Source organism: Nanorana parkeri, unplaced genomic scaffold (genome assembly GCF_000935625.1).
Source record: "Nanorana parkeri isolate BGI_ZX_2015 unplaced genomic scaffold, ASM93562v1 scaffold2628, whole genome shotgun sequence".
NCBI classification, from domain to species: Eukaryota; Metazoa; Chordata; class Amphibia; order Anura; family Dicroglossidae; genus Nanorana; species Nanorana parkeri.
This window is the reverse complement of record NW_017308896.1, coordinates 1-21,058: the sequence shown is the minus strand read 5'-3', so window position 1 is coordinate 21,058 and position 21,058 is coordinate 1. Positions and strand designations below refer to the sequence as shown.

General features: G+C 43.8%; 1 protein-coding gene across 1 annotated transcript; it reads right to left on the bottom strand.

Moving 5' to 3' along the window:
• Window positions 1–426: 426 nt before the first annotated feature.
• GDF5 (growth differentiation factor 5) lies at window positions 427–5,731 on the bottom strand. Its single transcript, XM_018573937.1, has 2 exons — window positions 5,101–5,731; window positions 427–1,286 (listed from the first exon to the last, which is right to left on the bottom strand). The coding sequence occupies exons 1-2, from the start codon at window positions 5,729–5,731 to the stop codon at window positions 427–429; spliced, it is 1,491 nt and encodes a 496-aa protein (XP_018429439.1).
• Between the last annotated feature and the right edge of the window lie 15,327 nt (window positions 5,732–21,058).

Genomic DNA, 21,058 nt, shown 5'->3' with positions numbered 1-21,058 from the left:
ATACAGTAATATATGGTATACCACAGCCACCAATATAGGTTAAGACTTGTTTCTTATTATAAGCTTTCAAAGATAACACTTAAAGTTCAATTTAGAAAGTGTTTTTCTTTGTATAGTATTTACACTTTTGAGAAAAAGTAAACAAATACATTGCCATTGATTAAGCTTTTAGCATTGTCACCTCTAAATATATTCTCTTGTTCTGGTTTATAATTATTAGGTTAATTTCCTATTCATATTTTATACATGTTGTTGCAGTGTTCTCCCAAAAAGTCTATCAATGTCATAAAAGTTCATAGTCCATGGATTTTAAAATATTGCATTATGTACAGTGGTAATATTTAAAAGTGCATTATAACTTTGCACCCAATGTTTTTTTTTTTTTGCTTTTAAGTCTTTTAGGTCAACATGCCTTATTAACTGTTACTACCTGCAGCCACAAGACTCAACAACCATGTCTTCATACTGCTTGTAGACCACATTATTGGCAGAGTCTATGTACAGAATACTGATCGGGCTCAGCCTTGTTGGAACACAGCAGGTAGGGGGACTAGACTCTGGGTCCATGGAATTCATCAGTGTTTGGATTACTGCATGATTTGTGGGTTCTAGATGAGATCTAAGAGGAAATTCACAAAGTCCTTCACAATGGTAAGCCTCATACTCCAAAGGTGCAATAATCCAGTCATCCCACCCCATGTCCTTGAAGTTGACGTGAAGGGGTTTCTTGCTACATCTTGCTTTTGAATTTTTATTTGGCCTCTTTCTGGATAAAAAAGGGGCTCTTCTTTTCCTTCTTTGGTTGAATAAATACTCATAGACAGTTTTATCATCTTGGCCAGACCTGGCTTTGATTTCATTAAAAAACAAGTCCCGTTTCTTTGTCCTACCAAAGACAAGAAATATTGCTTTCTCATTAGTTGGACGACCAGTTCTGTTAAAACCCACAGTCTTTAAGTCAACAGGCTTTCCCTTTTCCAACACCTCTAGTTCAAAACATAGATGAGCAGAGTTTTTGAAGTTTTTGAAAAGTTTCCAAATATCAAAAACTTCCCACTTTGATGTGTCGCTGTTACTAAGTGCCCGAGAGTCCAAAAGAGTAGCTGGCCTCTTATTTGCTGGGCAAATGTACAACTTTATCTGGGAAAACTTTCCAGAAAGCTGAAATTTGGCATCTGTGGGTTTTTTTCTTAGAATACGCAGTTCTGCCCCCAGCAAACCATCTTTTTCGAGTGCATTGATGTCAAAAATATATTTTTGTCTTCTTGTTACCGCCAGTCGCTCATCTTAAAAGAAAAAAGAGTTAACAGTAATTATTGTTTGTAAATTATAAAAAGTAAATTAAAGTAAAAGTAAAAACTATAAAAAGTTAAATTTTCTTATGTTTTAAAATTTGATGCGGCGAGTTAATGCAACATTATGATCAAATGACATGCTGTTTATAAAAATGTAAATGCATTCTTTTACAAAATGAAATCCAGGCCTTTGATTGGTCAGTGCCTAAATTACATGTAGTTAAAATAACAAATTATGCCTGGTTTCTAATAATTGCAGAAGAGTATATCATATAATTTTATAGCTCGAATCATTTTAAAATAAACTTGGATTATATCATACTAATGTTTACCAAAAAAAGGTCTCTGTACTATTATTTCACCTAATTTTTTAAAGTCATTAAACAAAAAGACTATGCTCTTGTGGTTTTAATGCAGCTAAGTGAATTGAAACCCCTCTAAACGTCTCCTACTTTTTAGAATGTGGCACCAGCCATAAAACAAGGAGGCAGAAATCTAAGATGCCTAGCACCAAAGGGTACAATCTGGAGTCGCAAAGGCAACACAAAGACAGAGTGTGCAATGAAAAAGACTAAACCACCCTAAACACGGGAAAGTCTCTTCCTCATCCGATCATCCTTTTCATTTAAAGCCTGCAATATAGCCTTCCATTCCAGAATTCGACTGTATTACAGCTCCAAAATACATATGGTAATATGTATTCTCATAGGCAACTAAGCTGCAGAAAACATCAGTATCATCTCTTGAGACAAGATGCCTACAACCATACTTGCAAGTACACAAGACAGTCACGCAGGTTTCCAATGTACTGCATTTGTGTGTTGTTTTTGACATCCCTGTAACTGCTTAGATACATTTGTGATGAATTTGATAGACATTGTGGGATAATAAACTGCATGCTTAGAACCAAGTTGTCTTTTTATTTCAACGATATGTGACTAAGCCGCATAGCAAATACTTTGTGTTTGGTTGATAAATACGTTTTGCTGTGTAAAAATGCGTGTGTGTGTTTAGGTTAGTAAATCACCCCCATAGAGTACATGCAAACACATAAGAAAGAAAGAAAGAAAGAAAGAAAGAAAGAAAAAATCCACGTTTCAATGCATTTACATGCATACAAAGGACAACTTAATCTTCCATTGCTACCCTGCAGCTATTGAAGAGCCACTAAAACTAACATAGTGGGTGCCTCATAAACCGAAAGTCAGTTTTATGCATCACTGTCACAACCTTTTCTTAATGTGACACTAAACTCAGGAGTTAAATCTTAAAAATACATTCAAGTACCCTCCCTATTAACAAAAAATTTAGCTTATTTGTGTACCACTCAGCTGTAGGTCTTCACATCATCTTTGAATTCATGCTGACACTGTCCTTCCTTCTAGAGGGTGGCTACTTTTGTTCCCCATGGTTCCTGTGTGTGTTGTAAAGTAGTCACCCCTCCAAACTCACTCCCATGATGAACTACAATCTCACATTTAGTTTACTCATTTGTATTGCAATTATAGTCTATCACGGGGAACAAAAGTAGCCACCCTCCAGAAGGAAGGACAGTGTCAGCAGGAATTCAGAGATGATTTCAGATATACAGCCGAGTGATACACAAATAGGCTACATTTTTGTTAATAGTTAAGGTACTTGAATGCAGTTTTAGGGTTTATCTCCTGAGTTCAGTTTAACTGATAAGCCCCTTAAACACTATAAAACATGTAGGTAAATGTTAATTTGAGCACTTTAATATTTTACGTATTATTTTATAATGATTTCCATTGACAGCTGGCTAGGTACATGATCTAGAAAGTGTTCCCCCATGATATTGAGTACATTAATTAGCATACGGACACATTGCCTTTATGGTCATCAGGTTCTGTTATTGGAACATCAATCTACTCTACACTCGAGGCACAGATCTTACGGAATCTGTTTGCTTGTTTTCACTACTATGATCAAGGGCTTTTATAATGGGGAAATTCACATGATTTACTACACTGCAGGATCCAAAGTTCTGGGTGCTTTATAAGCTACAGGTGTTTATAAAATACAATATACAATGCATTGCTGAAAGTACCTCTGCTTAGTCTTTCAACATACCCATCACAATAGCTCAGTACTTTAAAGGGCACCAAGGCCTAACAAGAGATTGAGACTGAAATTACTAAGGAATTAAAAACTTTCTGTCTTGTTTACAACTCGCTTGGGATGTAAAAAGAGCTAATCACCATTTTCAAAAACACATACAATTTTTTGCAATTAAAAAATCTGATGTTTAAATTACTTTATTGCAGCCTGTTGTTTTACATTAGATTGAATGTTATGGCTTAAATGACTCTGCATCAAAGGAAAGCATTTGTGTGGTTAGGCTCCGATGGAAGCAGTCATTCCTAATTCATAAGTTCGACACTAGTTCAAGAGTAATGACCCAGTGTGAAAAGGATTAGTTGTACTTTCTGAGACTTACTATTCCACCCCCTCTTACAAATTGTACAACTACTCCTTCAATCAGCTCATCCCCCACAGTTATTACCTTCTGTATCACTTGCCCCTCCTTGTAGATTGTAAGCTCTCATGAGAAGAGTGCTTCTATTTCTTTTCTATGGTATTGTATTGTATTGTCTCCCCATATGTTGTAAAGTGCTGCACAAACTGATGGCGCCATATAAATCCTGTATAATGTGAATAATAATAAAAAGACACAAAACTCAGGTGGCTGCTTCCATCAGAGTAATCACAACAGGTGTTTTGCTTTGTGACATATTGCTTTTGATACTAACAGCATGTACTCTTATATTACGAGACAACTAGATAGGAAATCAGTTATAAAAAATATCGCCTCCACAAATATCAAAATCCCAAACGTATTCATGGTCTGTTAATTTCCTGTAACCTCTACTTCTCTGCACACAAGTCTAATTAAAACCCTCTTATGTTAAACCAACATGTAATTTAAGTGCCTTCCTTAGCCAGTTCACATGAAGCAGAAAGCCAAAATGTAGGTTGCAATTTAGAAACCCTTCTCTTCAATCCCTTAGAACAATGTTTTGTCTGTTCCTGAAACATTTTCGCTGCTGAGTCTGTTACATCAGAGGCGCAGACAAATTGTTTATTTTCATTTGGCGCACAGAGGATTTCTGTCAAACGATACAGTCACATAGGGTTTCTGTGCTGAATAACCTTGCAACTCTAAATTGAAAACAAATACAATCAACTTAGTGAACCATTTTACTTTCATGTTAGCGTTTGGTAAACTTTATAAAAGCAAGCAAATTAATATTTCTACTAATTTCCGAATAATAAAACTGATAGTGATAATTTGATCACAAAAAAACTTCAATAGATGGATAGATAGATAGATAGTGCTGATGCACCATTAAAAACACACATACATAACAAAAACTTGCATAATCAAAAGTGTTAGAAAAGATGATCGCATCATACAAAAAACATTGAAAAAAATAGAAATAAGAAAAAAGTACAAAGCAAAAATAGGAGAAATGTTTTTGAAAGATGTTACACAAATATGCAAAATTTGATGTACACATTTTTTTCCCCTGCAGTATTCCAAAATAATTATGTTACAAGAAAGTAACCTAATAACCAACCAAACCAAATTAATTTCGTATTTAAATTAGTTTTAATATAATGAACTGTGCAATAAAAAGTAAAGTTTGTATTAGACTTGTATTCCACAAAAAAAGGCCTCTACTTTTTTCATGAAATTTAGTTTTCAAAAGCCTGGTATAGGTTGCAGCCAATACATTGTTTTTGACAATTTTTAAAGCCCCTACTGGAGCTGGCATAGTCTTACCTTGACCTTTGTCTATAAAACTGGTGATAGTGTTAGCTAAGCCTGCCTCAAGTTTCAGGCTTCCATTCACACCTTTCCTTTCAGCATCAGATAGAGCTCGGTACAGTGATAACATATACTCATGAGGAGTAATAAGGGGGTGCTTAAAAGTGTCTTTTTGTTGTCTCTCTGTAATTGGGTTTGTAGATTTTTTAGGTTTAAATCCAGCAGAATCTGCATGGACATTGACAACTTTGGTAGAGGCCTTTCCACCAAGTAGTAATGGCCTTGTATTCACATTTTTCTCCCCAGGATGCTTATTCTCAGTGTTGCCATTCTTTGTTTCAAGAGTGGGTCTTTTCAGAGATTCCTTCTTTGCCTCATCATTTTTAATTAGGAGAACTCTGGTCTGGGCAACTGTATTCTTGCTCCTAGCTTTTGCAGCACCTACTCCATGGCCAATATTTCCTGACCTAGTTGTGTTGGCCTTCAATAAAGGAGTCTTCTCTTTCCCTCCTGCAAATGGAACCTCTAGTTTAGGTCCTGGGTGAGTGTGTCCTTGTTCAGAAAGGCCCAACACCAAAGGGACAAGACTTAGGTAGTCCCAAGTAAGATACCAAAGTAGTAAATGGATAAATCTCAGTATTTTCATCTTCTGATTTTCCTTTGAACATCACAGAAGAAAGAAAAAGCAAAGGGTCCACCAAATTGGCATACAGCAACATGAAACAAATTAAAAACCAATGCTAGCAGGAACAACTTTCTTCTTAGTTTCCTCTTTAAATCTGTTTGCTTAATGTCGTTCTCCAGTCCCATAGTGGAAACTAACATGAATTCAGCTGTAATCTATGTTCTCCGCCGAGCAGCTGTGAAGAACGTGCTCCTGAAAGGTGAAGTTTACCTCCTGCTTTTCTGCTTGAAAACTGTCTGAATACTTGAAGGAGTCTTGTTTAAATCTGAGAGTTTTTTTTCCAAGGAGGAAGAATGGCGTAATGCTGCCTCTGTGTAAAACCCTTTTTTTTAAAGATTTGAATCCTTTCCAGTGAAAATATTTCACACACACAGAGTCTTGCAGGTGCTCTGAAATCTTTTATAAACCTGAACTCAGGAATTGCAACCGGAATTCCAACCAAAACCAATTTAATTACTCTCTGATGTCATCCTGTCTAAACTAATTTAAGTGCGATATATTTCTTGAAATAAAAAAAAATCTTTAACCTTTCCATTAACGTGAGTCAAACTCTATGTGAAACATTTCTGTAGGACCAAAACATCAAATTATGTCATTTAAAGAGGCAAAGGGTCTGCATTAACCTTACTTGAACCTAGGGGGAATTACAACATAAACATTACTAATCTTTTTTTTTGTTAATTAGAACATATATAATACCACTACACTTAACAACTACTTAGTCTCTTAGATACATAGATAACAAGCAGTTATGTTATTACAATTAATTTGTTTTCTTTTTTTTTCTCATAATATTTTGGTCCAAGAGTTTAAGCTATTAAAATAAGAACGTTACATTAAATTACATGTTAATGTGGTAATGCCATAGCACCTTCAAAATACTTTATAAAATGTTCTATAAAATTAAGTTACACAGCGCTGAATAAATGAGAATTTATAAGGAAAAAATGTCTCTGCTTCATATAAAATACAGCTATGCTTTTCCATATGTTTTTCTTCCCAGAGGTTTTACTCCAGTGTGACATTAAGCAGCAGTGTCCCCTGCAGTCTATGTGTAAAATATAAATTCATATTATATAGTTCCTGCTGTTCAAATAACAGTAGGGAATAGTTGTATTTCTATCTATCTATCTATCTATCTATCTATCTATCTATCTATAGCGGCTCCCGGACAACCGGGAGAGAAACATTTTCTCCTGCAAAAGTTTACTTTGCTCTACCTAGCAGAGTAAATCTTTCACTGCTTTTTTTTCTCGACAAAAAACAAAACAAAAAAACACGGCATAGGAATGAATAGCAAGATTGCTATTGGCTATTTCAATAGCCAATAGCAGACTAGCTATTGCACCCGCCCATGCTGCTGTCAATCAGCAGAGGTTGACCTGAAGTTCTCCATCAGGTCCTCCTCTGCTGATTGACAGCAGCAGAGGGTGGGTGCAATAGCCAGCTTGCTATTGGCTACTGCAAATTGAAACCAACTTACATTCAAGTACCTTAACTATTAACAAAAATGTATCTTATTTGTGTATCACTCGGCTGTAGATCCTTAAATGATCTCTGAATGGGTGCAGACACTGTCCTTCCCTCTGGAGGGTGGCTACTTTTGTTCCCCATGGTCCCTGTGTATGCTGTAACGTAGCTACTGTTTCAAGCTTGCTCCCATGATGGACTACAATCTCAGGTTTAGTTAGCTAATTTCTATTAAAAGTTATTAAAGTTATATATGTCTATCACAGGAGTGAGGTTTGAGCTGTGGCTGCTTAAAAACACACACAGGGACCTGTTTGTGATCTGCAGTGAATTGGTTATGGTCTAACGCAGGCCTCAAAATTTCCACTCGCCCCCTCGCAATTGGCCAGTGGAATCTCATCGAGGAGCGCCGCCGGCGGGACCAGAGATGGGACACTACCGCTGCGGCAATTGCTCACTTCTGTTCTCTCTTCTCATCGGCCGCTGTAGCTACAGAGCGGCCAAAGAGAAGAGAGAACACAAGGGAACGATCGCCGTGGTGGTAGTGTCCCATCTCTGGTTCCTCCGGCGGGTTCCTCGATGACATCCTTGGCGGAGTTAAGTCCGGGGCAGTGTAGGGGTTAGGTGGGGCGACTGGTGGCGAGTAACTTTTAAGGCCTGGCTAGTAGCTCAGGACTTGACATTTTGAGCCCTGGTCTAAGGTCTAGATTATTCAGTTCCCCTGTCAATTCTCTAACTAGTTCTCAGGAAATGTACCAAGGATAACTGGCAGAACTGAAGAATCTACGTCAAAATAGCTCACTTTCCAAATCGCCTACATTGGTCTAGATTTTACAATTCTCCTACCAATTCCCCTGCAATTAAGTTCAACTTTTAGAGAATAGACTGCTATTTTGAAAATATTGTGGAGAACTAATTCTGTAATACAACAATGTATATGTGGGTGGATCTTGAGGGTGGGTGGGGCTTTTATATGAGCGGAGCACAAGGGGGCCCCATAATCTTATATTACCCGGGGGCCCATGTGTTGTCAGTCCGCCCCTGCCTGTCACACATGCTTTTGATGGAGAATACAAGTCACTGTTTCAGCATGCATTGTACAAGCATGGCCTACTTTTGTTACCAGCAGGAAACTTACCCTGAGAAAGATTATGCAACCTTCGCTGGAGTAAATGCATGTAGACAGGAAGTGGCTACAATGAGGCTGCCGGAGATTAGCAGATGCAACAAAGCATAAAAACAAGTGAAAACAAGTATTTTATTTAAAAATAAAATCCACAATAAAGAGTTTATGGAAGTGGGTTCTCTTTTTCACTGTTAATCTTTTATATATTGTATGAGAGTGTGTTATACTGGCCATACACATATCAGTATGATTGTGCAATATTATGAATATCTTCTAAATTGAGGTTTTAATTTTAATAAAAAAAGAAGCTGCTCATCATTTTTTTGTGAATTAGTTTTTATTTTTTGATCAAGAGATTGAATAAAAATAATGAATATGTGATTAACAATTTATGATTGCATGCATGCGTGGCCAGCATTAGGAGGTGGTTTGGGCAAAATGGTTTATACTTCTGGCTTTTTTTTGGCCAGGCCACTTGAGTCAGTCATCAGAAGAACACATAACGTTCATGTTCTGCTAAGCAGTGGTGGACTCCCATAGCAAAACCACTTACCGGCCCTTCAGGAATTTTGGGGTTCAGAGATTTTGGAAGAATCCACCCTTTATGGTGGGCTGCTAGTATAGGCAAGCTTGTGAGTTCATGTCAAGCTCAAGTGCCCCAAAGACTACTACATGATGCAGCCTGTCCAGGGGCTGACTGGCAACTTTTGACCCAGGGGGCAAGTGCAACCCAGAGGCCCATGGTGCAGTGACTCGGCCCCCCTTCGGCAGCTTAGTGAATAACCCCCTCAGTGATAAAGGAGTACTCTGTATGTCATGAGAGGGTAAAACAAAAAAATTAACTATTTAGGGTGCAAAAAAAATCTGTAGCTTAACTGCAGATAATCACCATAAGGGGTTAATTTTTATAGTGATCTACTTTATTTGATTTTTTTTTTTTTTAATTTTAACATATCTCTCCGTCAGTGCTGATGTAGCTCCGGCTGATCCTTCGGCTGCCTGAGCTCTTTGGTTCAGTAGAACTGAAGGGCTGCTGTACGGGCTATTCACTATAGCCCTTACAGCTCCCGAAGCTGGCTGAGCTGTTCAGTCGAGCCGAAGGCATATGCTTATGCTCAACTGAGCCGAAGTGAAACCCGAAGCAGGCTAACGGCCGACAGCATTGCAACTGACAGCTGGGCGGAGCTCACGGCTGGCTTCGGCCAGTTGCAATGACTGTTCAGCTTCCCCTGGTTACCATGACAATGAGAACTCAGTGGAGCTGGCCATCAGGAGCCCACAATCATAGGCAGCCGCATAGCAGATCTGAGGGCCAGGGTGTGACGCAGAGCAAAGTGGACACTCAGAACACTGAGGTCAGGGTGTGTCGCAGAGGCCAGGGTGTGACAGTGGTCAGGGTGTGACGCAAGGCGCAGTGGTCAGGGTGTGACGCCGAATGCATAGGTCAGGATGTGGCGCAGAGCACTGAGGTCAGGGTGTGACGGTGGTCACGGGGTGAGGCGAGGCTATGCATAGGTCAGGATGTGCAGAGGTCGGGGTGTGACGCAGAGCGCAGAGGTCAGGGTGTGACGCAGAGTGCAGAGGTCAGGGTGTGACGCGGAGCAGAGGTCAGGGTGTGACACAGAGCGCAGTGGTCAGGGTGTGACGCAAGGCGCAGTGGTCAGGGTGTGACGCCGAATGCATAGGTCAGGATGTGGCGCAGAACACTGAGGTCAGGGTGTGTCGCAGAGGTCAGGGTGTGACGCAGAGCAAAGTGGTCAGGGTGTGACGCCGAACGCATAGGTCAGGATGTGGCGCAGAACACTGAGGTCAGGGTGTGTCGCAGAGGCCAGGGTGTGACGCAGAGCAAAGTGGTCAGGGTGTGACGCAGAGCAAAGTGGTCAGGGTATGACGCAGAGCAAAGTGGTCAGGGTGTGACGCAGAGCTCAGTGGTTAGGGTGTGACACAGAGGTCAGGGAGTGATGCAGTGACGCAGAGCCCAGTGGTCAGGGTGTGGCGCAGAGCATAGTGGTCAGGGTGTGACGCAAGGCGCAGTGCTCAGGGTGTGACGCAGAGCGCAGGGATCGGTGTGACACAGAGCGCAGGGGTCAGGGTGTGATGCAGAGGTCAGGGTGTGACGCAGAGCGCAGAGGTCAGGGTGTGGCGCAGAGGTCCGGGTGTGACGCAGTTCAGAAGTCAGTGATAACAGTACAGAGGTGTAATGGACAGGTGAGAGGTCAGTAAGGAAGCGCAAAGGTCACACAGAAAAAACAGGGACTTACCGTGACTCAGTGGTCACGGTGTGACACAGAGAGCAGTGGTCAGGGTGTGACACCAAACTGAGTAGTCAGGGTGTGACGCCAAGCGCAGATGTGACGCAGAGCGCTGAGGTCAGGGTGTGACGCAGAGCGCAATGGTCAGTGTGTGACGCAGAGTGCAGTGGTCAGGGTGTGACGCAGAGCGCAGTGGCCAGGGTGTGACGCAGAGGTCAGGGAGTGACACAGAGTGCAGTGGTCAGGGAGTGACGCAGAGCTCAGTGGTCAGGGTGTGACGCAGAGCGCAGGGGTCAGGGTGTGACGCAAGGCGCAGTGGTCAGGGTGTGACGCAGAGGTCAGGGTGTGACGCAGTGCAGAAGTCAATGATAACAGTACAGTAGTGTAAGGGAGAGGTCAGTAAGGAAGTGCAAGGTCACACAGAAAAAACAGGGACTTACTGTGACTCTTCTTCTTCTCTCCTGGTAGTTGGAGGGGGAGCGGGGCGCAGCGTGTTTGCCTGGAAGTTCCGAGATGAATGCTCCAGCAGCCTCCTCGTGGTGTCCTCCCTTCAGGTCCCGCACAGCACTCCACAGCCAATCGTAGGTGGGCAGTCTCCCTCCCAGCCCATAGCAGCAGAAGTGGGCGAAGGGAGCTGCCGTAGCCGCGACGAGCCCGATCAGACAGTGACACGGGCATTCGGGAAGGCACTGGCAGCCGAACAACATGGTCTCCTCTTTGGCCGCTGAAGTAGCAGAGTGTTTGCGCCGATGGGGGCCGTTCATTAGAGGCAACAGAGAGGCCCGTGGGGCAATTGCCACCCTGCTCCCCGGCCCAGTCCGCCCCTGAGCCTGTCATTAGTATTGACAGAAAATGTTTTTGTTTTTCTGAGTCCTCCTGTAACATACTGTAGGTTTGTAACCTGTTGACCAGTAGATCTGTTCTTTTTCCACTTTCTTCAACAGACCATGCTGTCCAAGTGACAGTGACAGTTACAGGGTTGGGAAAAATCCTATTATAGTGACAGGGTGCTTACAACTGTCATTATCCAGCCAAGAGTAAGTAGGCCTGGATCCTATTTTTATAAACATGTTGAAAATCACAGTACAAGTCTACCATGAATTTAACAATACAATGTTGAAGGGAGGCCAAATGTTTAATCTAGGGATGCACCAGCACCGACATTTCATCCGCCAAAACATATCGGACGAAAATGGCACAAAATGCAGAAAGTACCATCTTTCGGTCGAAATTGCGGTGCATCCCAAGTTTCTCTCCTCCTCGCTGGCCGCTGCTTTGTGTCCCCTCTGACACAGCGCAGCGTCCAGCGGGGAGGAGAGAAACTGTCAGGGGGTTGAGCAGGGCGGGGAATGCTCAGCTTCCTGTGACAGCAAGTCAGGATGGAGAGCGGTTACAAGCAGTCAGTGATCAGCTGATCGTTAACTTACCCCACAGTGGGGGGTCATTTAGATTTAGGGGGTTATTCATGTAGGAGCCGAAGGATTCAACCGTAGCTTCAGCTGATCCTTTGGCTCTCTTCAGTCACTATAGCCCGTACAGCAAACGAAGGCCGTGGTGCCGGCCAATAGGAAACAGTTGGGTGGAGCTAGCTGTCACTGCTAGTTCCGCCCAATTTTTTTTTAAATTAATATTTATTAACATTTTTAAAAATATTTTTTTTAACTTTTTTTTACTCTTTTCATTGATTTTCTATTCTGCTCAGTACCACAAAGGCTATTCACTCACTGCTGTTCGGCCCCTGTGAGAATAGGGGCGAACGGCAGCGAGTGAGCTGCTGGAGCTTCGGCTCAGCCGATCCAGATGTTGGATCGGCTGAGTCGAAGTCCTTCTGCACTTCAGCTCAGCGGAACATGCAGAGCATGTTAGGCTGACCGAAGGCAGGCGATATATGGCTGAAATCAGCCGTACTGAGCCAGAGTGAATAACCCTTCACTTCGGCTGGGTTATTCACTCGGCTGCCTTTGGCAGCTTTGTGTCAGGGTAATACCCAGCAGCGGCGTCCGCAGATCCCGGCCCCTCCTCCAGCAGCGGCGTCACTCCTCGTCGCAGAGTTCACAGGGGCCGCCGATCGCCGCTCCACCCACTGGACGCAGGCTCCCTCATTAAGAGCGAGGGAGATTCAATTGCTTGCCGTTCAGTCATAGAGACTGGACGTGGAGCAATTGCTCCCCCCTGTGCTGAACTACTCAGTTCCTGTGAAGCCGCCTATTGCCCTCAGTTGGCACTGCCTACAAAGCTCTGCAGGAAGCTGTGACCAGTCTTCCATCTCCCAGTGAGGACTGTGACATCGCCACCATCTTAGACCGCTCCATCACAACCGCAGGTAGTAGATTAGAGGCTAGATTAGCGCCCCCTCGTCACCTCTAAGAGGGTCATAGTAGTGTCCCCATTCTGAACCACCTACTAATCCGAGTGGGCTGTGCCATATTATCCGCAGTTGAGATCCATAAGCACTGGGTGGATTATTACAGATTGACTGAACCACATAAAATGGAGCCAGCGGATCTTACCGCCCACATCATAGGACTCACCCAGAGAGTTGACGAATTATCCAAAACAGTCGCCAACCTCCATCTGGAGAACCAAAAATTGCGCACATTCATATCGGACAAATTGTCCAAGGAAGCCACCCAAAAGGAAGGCCCAGAACCGAAGCCCTCCTGACTTGTTCTCGGGTGATCGCCGGTCGTACAGAGACTTCATCAGCTCCTGCAAGCTCATGTTCGCCTTAAAACCAAAAACTTACCCCAACGATGGAGTTAAAGTAAGAACCCTGATCTCTTACCTCTGTGGTGAACCTCGTGCGTGGGCAAACACGTACCTCGAGCAGGAGGATCCGATCCTATATTCCTTCCAGGAATTTCTTCTAGCATTGTCGTTGCTATATATGAGAACCCCAGCAAGCAGCTCACAGCTGAAATGGCAATTCGCAGTCTGAAGCAGGGCAAACGCCCAGTAGAGGATTACATTGCGGAATTCAAACGCTGGACTAGAGAAACAGAGTGGAACGATATCAGCTTGAGAAACCAGTTCCGGTTGGGCCTTTCTGACGCCTTGAAGGACGAATTGGCCCGATCTGACCTCCTGTCCACTCTGGATGCCCTCATCCAGTTAGCAATTTCTATTGACCGGCGCCTTAGAGAGAGAAGAGCGGAACGAGCCACAGGAATTTCCTTCACACCTCGTAAGGCGACTCGCGAGGCCACAGATGAACCTATTGAGATAAGAACTATCAGAGGTCACCTGTCTGCTACAGAAAGGCTGCACAGACGAACACAGAAGTTATGCATGTACTGTGCCTCCTCAGAGCATGCGGTTGATGAATGCCCCCTAATTCGGAAGATGCTGGAGGGTAAGACCTCTTCTGTCAGCAAATGCATTCCTAGCAATACTACCCCCGCAAATTACATGTTTTTATCTCTAACATTACAGTGGGAGCAAAACCGCATTCATGTGGAGGCCATGATTGATTCCGGAGCCTTACCACCTCATCGCGGTTATGATTGTCCCATCGATATAATACCCGGTGGCACCCTTCCTGTGGGGAGGATTTATCCATTGTCGGAACCAGAACTTTTCCATTTAAAGAATCATCTTGAAGAGAACCTCATAAAGGGATTTATCCAACCATCAACGTCACCCGCAGGTGCCGGTATGTTCTTTGTACGCAACAAAGACCTCAGTCTCCGACCTATTATTGACTACCGTGACCTGAACCAGATCACGGTAAAAAAACAGTACCCTCTTCCATTGATTCCAGAACTTATAGAACGCCTTAGATCTTCTTTCAAGTCTACACCAAATTAGATCTCAAGGGGGGCATACAATCTCATAAGAATTAGGGCAGGAGATGAGTGGAAGACTGCCTTCAGGACCCGATACAGATTGTTCGAACATAACGTCATGCCCTTCGGGCTATGCAACGTCCCAGCTACATTTGAAAGGTTCATAAATTACATATTCAGAGATCTTTTAGATGTTTGTGTAGTCATCTATTTAGATGACATCTTAATATACTCAGACAACCTGGAACAGCATAGAAGACTTGTCCGATGGGTGTTATCGCGTTTATGCGTTCATAACTGATACGCCAAACTCAAAAAGTGCACGTTCAAACGCATACCATTCTATTCTTAGTATATGTTATCTCTTCAGAAGGAATTAAGATGGCTACTGCAAAGGTTGATTGTGTTCTGAAGTGGCCGATTCCTCACTCCAGGAAAGCCTTGCAGAGGTTCTTGGGATACTCAAACTTTTACAGGAAATTTATAAAGAATTTCTCGCAAGTAGTGAAACAACAACTTTTAGAAGGGTTAAGAGCTACTGAGGGAGTTACACCATCCAACTTAAGGAAAGACCAGGAGGGGTTCCTGTATAACGGGTCTAAACTTTACATACCTTCTTGCTTGCAGGTGGAGATCCTTAAACTTCTCCATGATGCACCCCTTGCGGGGCATCCGGGAGTACATAAGACCACAGATTTGATCAAACGGTATTTCTGGTGGCCCAAAATGGATGAATCAATGAGAGAATTTATCTCCACTTGTGAGACTTGTGCCACCTGTAAGCACGATAAGGCCAGACCCTATGGTATGCTGATCAATCTTCCCATATCCTCCAACCCATGGGAGGTGGTCTGTCTGGACTTTATTGTGGAACTACCACTATCGCAGAATCACAACACTATTCTCGTGGCTGTGGATCGCTTAACGAAGATGGCGCACTTTGTACCCCTACGTAAGTTATCTACTGCACAGGAAACCGCAGTAGCATTCCTAAATCACATTGTCAGATTACATGGAGTACCTACCCAGATTGTTTCTGATCGTGGAACCCAATTTGTTTCAAGGTTCTGGAAGGCACTGTGTAAGTCCTTAGGGATTGATGATAGACTTTCCAGTGCCTACCACCCCCAAACTAACGTGCAGACCGTAAGAGTAAATCAATGCCTCGAACAATACCTGCACTGCCATTGCTCATATTTACAGGACGATTGGTTGGAGCTACTCCCACTGGCGGAATTCTCCTACAACAATTCGATCAGCTCCTCCTCCCAGTCGTCTCCGTTCTTCACCAATTAAGGCTTCCATCTTAACCCCCTGCCATCCTCCCTTGTTCGCACGAACAATCCTGCCACTCAGGACTTCCTGACCCACATCCTACAAACCCGTGATCTCCTCAAAACCAATCTACAAAAGGCTCAGGAGAGGCAGAAGCACTTCTATGATCTCAGGAGACAAGAACCACCGCTCTATAAGATTGGGGATGTGGTCTGGCTGTCCACAAGGCACTTGAAAATGAGAACGCCTACCAAGAAGCTTAGTCGATTGTTCACTGGTCCATATCCCATCGAAAAGGTTCTTAACACCGTGACAGTACGCCTTACTTTGCCTCCATCTCTTGGGGTCCACCCGGTTTTCCATGTCTCTCTTCTCAAGCCCTATAACAGAAACGTCCTTCCTAACCGGGTGCCCCCAGTTCTTCCCCCCATGGATGTAGAGGGCGAAGAGGAATTCCTAGTCCAACAGATTCTGGACTCTAGAAGGAGTCGAAATACTCTGCAATACCTCATCCGGTGGAAAAACTATGGTCCTCAAGATGACACTTGGGAGGCAGCAAAAGATGTGCACGCACCTCGGTTCCTCCGTCAATTCCGTCTACGTTATCCTCTGAAGCCGGGTCCTCCAAGAACCCCTAGTAGGGGTTCCTTGGGGAGGGGGTACTGTCAGGGTCTTACCCAGCGGCAGCGTCTCGTCCACAGATCCCTGCCCCTCCTCAAGCAGCGACGTCACTCCTCGTCGCAGAGTTCACGGGGGCCGCCGATCGCGGCTCCGCCCACTGGACGCAGGCACCCTCGTTAAGAGCGAGGGAGATCAATTGCTCGGCGTTCAGTCAAGGAGACTGTAGGTGGAGCAATCGCTCCCCCCTGTGATGAACTACTCCGTTCCTGTGAAGCCGCCTATTGCCTCAGTTGGCACTGCCTGCAAAGCTCTGCAGGAAGCTGTGACCAGTCTTCCATCTCCCCAGTGAGGACTGTGAGGACACCGCTTCATCACAACCACAAGTAGTAGATTAGAGGCTTACTCATTGACTTGCTCATAAGCCATTGTGCACTGCCACCTACTGTCACAATTTATTACTACAACTTACCAGTTTCAATACACTTAACCAGCCTGTCATAGTGTGCACATATTGCTGTCTACTTTACATTACTGCTACCATTTGTGCTTGACGTATACAAACTTTCTACCAACACCTTAGAGACGCATGTATGAGATTAATACATTGGGATCTCTTACTAATGTAAAACCCTGTATGCCAGGAATACAGTGGGTTTACTTTTTAATTTACTCTGTGGTGTATAATGTTTGTGGGAGCTGCGCCCCCTCGCCACCTCTAAGAGGGTTATAGTAGTGTCCCAATCCTGAACCACATACTAATCCGAGTGGGCTGCGCCATACGATCCGCAGTTGAGATCCATAAGCACTGGGTGGATTATTATTACACTTTGTGAATAACCCCCTTAGTGTGTGTTTCCCACTGGACACCAGCTGGTGCATCTGCATTCCAATTAACACAGGCTTAGGTGTAAAGTTCTCCTATAGAATATAAAATAATGTGTGTATTCCAATCTTTAAAATCTTGAAAAGTGTAATGCCTCATAGCTCCTATCCCGTGCAGTGCACAATCATAAAGCATTCTGCAAAAGCCTGGTTGTGCAGAGAGAAAATGTTAGACTTCAAACATGCTTGCTGTATGATAAAATATTTGGGTCTTTTTATGTTGGTACTAATTTTGCTATGTGTAAAGTGGCCACCATTGTTTGGTCTAACAGTGTTTGGTGTTTAATAGTGGCCACCAATACTCTTACATTTGGATTCATCATTCATAACTCGACTCAGTTATGAGTGTTTGAAAATTTTGATAACCAAAATCCTACCTGTGCCAACTGGGTTAGATGCAGTGGCCAGCCTTTTCTATTCCATTGGAGAGTCTGAGTGGGGGGCAACTAGTGAAGGGTGAACTCCCCCAGTTACTAACTTTTTTGTGAACCCCCATGAAATCAGTGGGAGGTTGAATCTTGATAGATATATCAAGATTCAACCTGCCTGGGATCTATTATATATATATAATAGATCCCCACACATATACTGTATATACCTGTGTGCTGTGATTTTATTATATACACTGGCGGAACTACCAGGGTCGCAACGGTCGCATATGCGACCGGGACCTGGTGTTCCGCCACTTGGGTGGGGGGGGGCTGAAAGGCATAAGAGGGCCCCGCATCCGACATTTCAAAAGACGGGGGTGACCTGCTGAAGGGGAGACAGGTCCACCTGAGTGAAAGACTGAGCAGCCAGAGACATTTTGAAGAGGGGGTGTGGGCGTGGCTTGCCCATGTTGTAGTGGTGTGGAGTGCGCAAGCTGCGTGATGTACTGGGCGGGGTTTTCTGAAGCTGTGGGCGTGCCCTAGGCTGCAATGTCGTGAAATTTGAATGGGGAGAGCAGCTCTGCTGGCCAGATGGTGATGGTAGAATTACGGGCACGGAGCAGAGGAGGATTCTTTCCCGGTCCTCTCATAGTGGTTACATCACTCTGTGGACATCAGACAATCCTCAGGTCGGTGGCTGCACTGCTAAAGGGCTGTCAACTTCATCTTACCGTAAGTGCATACAAAATGATACTGTGGGGGGAACAGACAGAATCTGGAGCAGTTGCCCATAGTAACCAATCAGCTTCTATCTTTAGTTTGTTCAGTTAAGATTTGAAAATGAAAGAGAGAAGTTGATTGGTTACTATGGACAACTGCTCCAGATTCTGTCTGCTTCAGTTTTAATAAATTCCCAGTGTCATTTTTTTTATGGAGACAACTGGGACACCCTACTGGATTCTATATGTCTTCTACATGTTTTTCATACACATCACTGGCAGAATTACTGGGGTTGCAGAGGTCACATGTTCCACTGAGCCCTGGCGTTCTGCCACTTGTGAGGGGGTGGAAAGGAAGAAGAGCGCCCGTCCCCAGTAAGGGGAACATTGCCTCGCCAGGGGGCCCTTCATGGTTTCTTGCACCGGGGCCCTGAGGTTTCTAGTTATGCCTCTGATTATATATACCTGTGTGCTGGGATCTATTAGATAGATAATAGATCCCCACACACATGTATATACAATAGATCCCTGCACACATGTATATACAATAGATCCCAGCACACATGTATATATAATAGATCGTGGGGATCTCAATAGCTGTGTGCAGGGATCTATTACACACGACTGCCAGTAATACACCTGTAGCCGGAGATCACTGCTGTGCTGTCAGTGCTTGGACTGGCAGTGATCAGTCCCCATCCCACAGCGCTCCACCCAGCCCCTCACCTTTAGCACTCGGATAGCAGCTCCCGGGGAGCCTCTGGTCTAGGTGAGCTCAGGCTCTCCCTGCCTCCCCTGGGGGTCCTGGCACCAGTCTCCGGCCATCCATTTTCACGGCTCTGCTGCTGAATGAAAGACAGCAGGGGGCTGTCCCCACCCCCAGGCACTTTCTTCTCCTCCTCCGCGCAGTCTTCGGAAAGTGAAAGCGAGTGCAGCAGTCAAGCACTCCTTCAGTTGTTGGCGCTGACTGCCTCACTGGTTTGAGGGTGGCGTTTTTTGGTGATTATCCAATACTCCTAACTTGAAATTATCAAGGGCAATACCTATATCTGTAGATGTGAAGATGAATAGATTTGGAATGATTATAAAATGCACAGAACTTATGTGTAAGATGCAATCTGCAGACTGGTTCTAAAATGGCTCAATTTACAGTTATATTTGCTGTTGGAATGCGCACATTTAAAGTAGGAAAACTCTGAAAATTCAAAATCAGCGTTCTCTGCATTTTCACGAGTATAAGTACTCGTGAAAATGCCCAGTATTGGCACTGGTGTATCCCTACTTAAAAATATAATGCATTGCTGGGACTTGTAGTCCTACATATTTGGAGCAATTCTGCATTGATGTATAATCATCATACATCAATGCCGAATACCACCAGCTATGCGGCACTACAAGTCCCAGCAATGCATTATAATAAAAGTGAGCACTATATCACCAGCATCTGGGTGCAGCATATTCTGCTGGTGACAGCCTCTCCCATCCCTGCTGCACAGCTGCCCGTACATGCTGTGGAAGGAAGGAGCGGCATTCTCTCGGGGGGGGGGCCTCTTCTTCGTTGCTGGCCCCCCCCAAGTGGCGGAACGCCAGGGCCCGGTCGCAATTGCGACAGCTGCGATCCTGGTAGTTCTGCCAGTGGTCACAGCTTCATGGACCTTCAGTGTAGGTATTTTCTTCCATCGTACACATGACTGAGCTCCGCTTTTCAGCTAAGCTTTTGGTATCGTGGGCTGAAACAACTTCTCCATATACTTCTAGATGGTGCAAAGCATATAAAAGCTGTATCTATAGGATCCACTGCAGCTGTAACAGCGGATCCTATAAAAATATGAAACCTGTAATGAATGGACTTAGGGCCCCAAAGACTAAGAATTGTGCCTGAACGTCTTCCTTTAAATCTGTTATGCCACTTCATAATAGGGTTCTTTCTATTCCTCCATCATTTCATACATTTCCTCTCCAAGCAGTCACTCTGAAAGTGTATATTTACTTATGTCTGTAACTGTTGATTTAGGATTGGCTGTGATTGAAACTGGATAGTGAATTCGGACCCAGACCATAAAGGCATTCATTAGCCATTTCATATGTCCTGTTCCGTTCTTGGAAAAAATCAAATCAGGTAGTCCTAAAAGGAAGCAGAATATACCTGGGTCAGTCGCATCTTACATATTGTGTTAATAATGAATTAATATTAAACCTAAAAACAAAAAAAATGAAGCTTATCATCCATATATGTTGTGATTGCATTAGTTCCTTTTCTCAAGCTTTGCTTCCTTTATTTTTGCCTTGTGGTCCAGCCAGTAATACACCACCTGTCCCAAGGGTGATAACGCTCAATTACTCTACCAAAGGAGAGAGCAGTGTTGTCATCCTAGGCTGCTCTTCAATAGACCCCTCCTACTTTTCTTATCTCCATTACATAGGGAGATATTCTTTTTAGTTCACAAAAGATAGCAGGGAAAACTGACCACATTGTTTGATATATCAGTTCACATGTCACTGACAGAAGGTGGTGGGTGGCTCCATAGTGTTGTGGAAATTTTATTATACGGAATTATGTGGACATTGTATTCTAGGATGTGTGTGTTTTATTGGTTGTCATCTGTCTCCCTGTGTCAGATTTAGCCGAGGAACGCTCTAGCAGAGGGTACTTGGGTTGAATCGGGACCAGCTGTAAAACCGTCAGTGTGAAAACCTTCTCATGGGCCTGGAGACGTGTTCGCGGTGTGTGGAGGCGTTTACCGGTTTGCCTTCAAACATCTGTACACATTAGCGAAGCGGAGTCCG

Bases quoted from the DNA above. Each gene is read 5' to 3' on its own strand.
- GDF5 (XM_018573937.1), bottom strand. From the start codon at position 5,731: ATGAAAATACTGAGATTTATCCATTTACTACTTTGGTATCTTACTTGG. The intron at 1,287-5,100 runs GTAAGACTATGC...TTTTCTTTTAAG, and splicing joins TTTTATAGACAAAGGTCAAG to ATGAGCGACTGGCGGTAACA.